Below are 5,000 nucleotides of genomic sequence, written 5' to 3'. Positions count from 1 at the left end.
GTAAATACCAAAACAAGCTGCCCACGCTCCAGTGATCAGTCATCCACCAGACAGCCCAGAGAGAACTCTAAACGGATACAGACTGGGGCGGACTCTTGATTAACGTCATTAAAGATGGGTGGGCCAATTATTGTAAAAGCATTTTGTCATTTTTTTTCTGGGATTCTCAAAATTTGACAGTGCTCAATAAATCAAAATATCTGCCAAAAAATAAAGAATGCCCATGCTGTAGCAGGCCTGTAGTAAGCCCGTGCAAACACCGTCAAGGATTTTACCATCAACCGCCTAGTTTCAATTAAATGCATTAACGGATACGTACAGAATGTTATGGCGCAGATGACAGCAGTTCAAAATGAATTAATAACCCTGAGCAATAGCTTATAGCTTTAGCCCCAGGTCACAAGACCAATCTGCATGCCCATGATTTATTTGCTCTGGCATGATGATCACACCATTCAGTTAAAATGGGGCGGGTTTAATGCGATGACTGTACGTAACGCCCTATTTGAGTGCCGCATTTTCATAAACAGCCAAAATGGCAGCCACTGACGTGTCCCTGTTTCGTTGCTGAGACTGGTGGTTGGTCGATCCAATTGCATTCAGGAGAATTTTCGGTGGGCCCCCCTTGGATGTCTAAAATCGACCGGTCCCGGCTGAATACACAGCTCCGAATTGGTCCGGCGATGGAAGGCTATTATCTGCTCCCAACAAGAAAGACCACCAAAACATCCAGCACCAGCGGGTCGGTGATTCAGCGGGAGCAGGAGAGAGCACGCTCAGGTGGGTGGTTTGGGGGAAGTGGAACACAGGGGCTAATGCGTATGGATTACTTGTCTCCTGGTGTTCGATTTGAAAGACGAGTTGTAGGGAACCATTCGTTTGAGCATCTCTGGAGGCTACAACACAGAAGCACATTAGCGGACGTTAATACACAGTGGGGTTATGGGTCACGCAGTGGACGGCCATGATGAGGAAGGGCGAAAAAAGGTCAACCGATGGTCCGATGTAACTGCCGTTTAGACGGGATCTGTCAAGTCAACTCATTACACACGGTTCATTCCCCATCATTACTGTCAGTATTTAACCATTTAATTCAGATTGAGCTGACATGTAGCATATGTCCATCAGCAGAATCCCTCTCCATCTTTAACATCTGACCTATTATTAAATAGGTCAGATGTTATTTGCCCTCTTATAAATATTCCTATTTTAATCGAATGCTGTAAGGGGTCTTTGATTGTATGCTTTTGAAAGCCTTTCTGTAAGTTGCTTTGGATGAGTCCATGCTAAATGACTAATAAAGTCATGTCAATTATAATAATAATAAAAAATGAAACGTAATCATCTGTCGTTATTTGACATGTCAGTATGATTCGATAGTCAATAAGCGAGTGGCCTTCTGGCGTGATCCAATAACCACAGACGAAGCAGAAGGAGAATAAAGAGCGAAAAAGGAAGTTATCGTTTCAGGGACGGAAAAAACAAATCCTCAGACAGGAAGTCAGAGTGCAGGCCCTTTGGTGCAGTATAAAAACGGTCGAGCTCCCAATAAGGACGAATAAGAACCCGTTTCGACTGCCGGGGGTCAGACGGTTCCTCGGACACACTCACCAGGCCGTCGGAGCGCAGGGCTTGTGGCTGTGGCGGGTCGGGGCGGCTCTGTGTGTGGGACGGTGGCAGCATGACAGGCTTGGACATGACGTGGCCCGTCGGACGCCTCTGATTGGGCGGGCTGGGCGCTAGTTTCTGTTGGTCCCGTTTGACGGCGTACAAGAGATATTCGAGTACAATCTAAGTCCTCCGTTCCAACAGCTTAGTCACCACATATGCTGCCGTATGTAACATCGAGTCTAATCTATTCCAATGTATTCAGCCCACCACACTGGCAGTGGTCCACTATCTCAGGAGGCTGAGGTAGCGCTCAGACATCACACACACACTTACCAAGGGAACGCTTGAGGTGGAAAACTGACTCGCATGGGATGTGTTTCTCATAACCTGAACCCCAGCAAAATGAAACCCACCTATCAGTGTTAATAAAGCATGAGAGGGTTAACCATTTAAATGCACACTCGCACATGCCACTGGCCTGATATATCACAAAGGCACAAAACAGGCCACATGCAAACATGCTTAGTTGCACACATGTCGTTCATCTCGTTCCACGCAGGGCACATGCTTCACGCTGGGATGCACATGTTTTAGGAAGGCTGCAAAATGCAATCGATGAACCAGCGGGTTGCATCTCCTTCACGTGGAAAATGAGCAATATCATTTATGTCGAGAGAGCATGCACACACACGGGCACCAAATCCCTGAGGCGATCCTACCGCAGCCACTACGAGATCATTTGAATACAACAGCGTGTTAACACCACTGTTCCTCAAACCCTACGTCAACAAATGGTTTGATGGAAAATAACCTCAAGGATTAGAGCAAGGCGATATTCCTCATTGAGCCAATAGAAACGTATCAATGAAAACCACCACAAAGACCAACTGGAACACGCCACGACAAGGATCACCCCCAGGTCCGGCAGCAGGACTCAGGTCTTCATGCAGGGGACGGGAGGGGACGGGAGGGGACAGGAGGGGACAGGAGGGGACGGGAGGGGACAGGAGGGGACGGGAGGGGACGAGAGGGGACAGGAGGGGACAGGAGGGGACGGGAGGGGACAGGAGGGGACGGGAGGGGGGGACGGGAGGGACAGGAGGGGGACAGGAGGGGACGGGAGGGGACGGGAGGGGACGGGAGGGGGGGGACGGGAGGGACAGGAGGGGACAGGAGGGACAGGAGGGGACGGGAGGGGCAGGAGGGGACAGGAGGGGGGGACAGGAGAGACAGCAGGGACAGGAGGAACAGGAGGGGGGGACAGGAGGGGACGGGAGGGACAAGAGGAGACAGGAGGGGACAGGAGGGGACAGAAGGGGACGGGAGGGGGGGACAGGAGGGGACAGGAGGGGACGGGAGGGGACGGGAGGGGACGGGAGGGGACGGGAGGGACAGGAGGGGACGGGAGGGGACAGGAGGGGACAGGAGGGGACGGGAGGGGACAGGAGGGGACGGGAGGGGACGAGAGGGGACAGGAGGGGACAGGAGGGGACGGGAGGGGACAGGAGGGGACGGGAGGGGGGGACGGGAGGGACAGGAGGGGACAGGAGGGGACGGGAGGGGACGGGAGGGGACGGGAGGGGGGGGACGGGAGGGACAGGAGGGGACAGGAGGGACAGGAGGGGACGGGAGGGGCAGGAGGGGACAGGAGGGGGGGGACAGGAGAGACAGCAGGGACAGGAGGAACAGGAGGGGGGGACAGGAGGGGACGGGAGGGACAAGAGGAGACAGGAGGGGACAGGAGGGGACAGGAGGGGACGGGAGGGGACGGGAGGGGACAGGAGGGGACAGGAGGGGACGGGAGGGGGGGAGGAGGGGACAGGAGGGGACAGGAGGGGACAGGAGGGACAGGAGGGACAGGAGGGGACGGGAGGGGACAGGAGGGGACAGGGGGGGACAGGAGGGGACAGGAGGGGACGGGAGGGGACGGGAGGGGACGGGAGGGGACAGGAGGGGACGGGAGGAGGGAGGAGGGGACAGGAGGGGACAGGAGGGGACGGGAGGGGACGGGAGGAGGGAGGAGGGAGGAGGGTGTTGGGGGGGGCACTCCAACCTTGGGACTGGAGGGATAGGACGTCTCGCTCTCAGAGTAGAGCCCCCCTCTGGGCAGGTAGCCCCCGGTCTCCCACTCGCTGCGGTACTCCGCCGGGCCGCGGGGGGGGGCGCGGGTAGCCCTCCCCGGCCCCCCTTCTGTCCCCGGACCGCGGGCGCTGCTGGGGGGGAGGGGGGGGGAGGAGGGGGAGGAGGAGGGGGAGGAGGAGGAGGAGGAGGAGGAGGAGTGGGCTGAGGGGAGGAGGGGGGGCCAGGAGGACTGAGACGGGGGGGGCACGTAGCGGACGGGGGTCAGGGGCCGACGGGGGGTGCGCCCCGGGCCCGCCCCGGGGCGCACCCCCCATCGGCCCCCTGACCCCCGCCTCGGGGGCCCCTGGAGGGCGGGGGGGGAGGGGGAGAGGCCGCCGTGGGCGGGGAGGGGGGGTGGAGCTGAGTGGACGGGGGGGCAGGGGCAGGGGAGGGGGGGGCAGGGGCAGGGGAGGGGGGGGCAAGGTTGGTCCCGGGCTGGGTGGGGGCCAGCCTCTTCAGGGGCCCCCGCAGGCTCTGGTCCACCTGGTCCAGGTCGGTGTCGTCCAGGTCGGGTGGTGGCCAGCTGGAGCCCCCCGGGGAAGCGCCGCACCCTGGGCTCAGGGGGAGGGGACATCTGACAGACCAGACCCCCCCGTTAAGACATCTCTCTCTCTCTCTGTCTCTCTCTGTCTCTCTCTCTCTCTCTCATTCTCTCTGTCTCTCTCTCTCTCTCTCTCATTCTCTCTCTCTCGCTCTCTCTCATTCTCTCTCTCTCGCTCTCTCTCTCTCTCTCAGTCTCTGTGTGTGTCTCTCTCAACTCTGTCTCTCTCTCTGTCTCTCTCTCTCTCATTCTCTCTCTCTGTCTCTCTCTCTCTCCCTCTCTCTCCCCCACTCTCTCTTTCTCTCGCTCTCTCTCATTCTCTCTCTGTGTCTCTCTCTCTCTCTCTCTCTCTCATTCTCTCCTCTCTCTCTCTCTCTCTCTCTCTCTCTCTACTCTCAGGTCTCTCTCTCTCTCTCTCATTCTCTCTCTCTCCCACTCTCTCTCTCTCTCCCCCACTCTCTCACTCTCTCTCTCTCTCTCCTCTCATCTCATCTCTCTCTCTCTCTCACTCTGTCTCTCTGTGTCTCTCTACCTCAGGGGACTCGTTCTCCACACTGGAGATCTGCTCCAGCCTGGTCTGACAGAGGCGCTCCACCCAGTGCTGGACCTTGGCCGACTCCTCCAGGTCCCTCCCGCTCCGTCTCTGAAACATGCCCACCAGCGGCGGCAGCAGCCAGGGACCGTCAGCCAATCACAGCCCCGGGAGGCGCTCGCTCAACCAACCCCC

General features: G+C 57.9%; 1 protein-coding gene across 1 annotated transcript in view; it reads right to left on the bottom strand.

The window, feature by feature from the left end:
* Window positions 1-5,000, bottom strand: part of ush1c (Usher syndrome 1C) — a gene marked incomplete at both ends in the record, with an annotated part of 22,857 nt that overhangs the window by 3,622 nt on the left and 14,235 nt on the right. The window contains 9 exon segments of the mRNA XM_079742759.1: window positions 831-896; window positions 1,612-1,746; window positions 3,814-3,882; window positions 3,941-4,036; window positions 4,128-4,157; window positions 4,159-4,242; window positions 4,244-4,306; window positions 4,806-4,901; window positions 4,903-4,916. Of these exon segments, the coding sequence (XP_079598885.1) occupies window positions 831-896; window positions 1,612-1,746; window positions 3,814-3,882; window positions 3,941-4,036; window positions 4,128-4,157; window positions 4,159-4,242; window positions 4,244-4,306; window positions 4,806-4,901; window positions 4,903-4,916 (653 nt within the window).

The sequence above is a fragment of the Pollachius pollachius genome (assembly GCF_949987615.1).
Source record: "Pollachius pollachius genome assembly, chromosome: 9".
Taxonomy (NCBI): Eukaryota; Metazoa; Chordata; class Actinopteri; order Gadiformes; family Gadidae; genus Pollachius; species Pollachius pollachius.
This window is presented reverse-complemented; position numbering and strand designations above follow the sequence as displayed.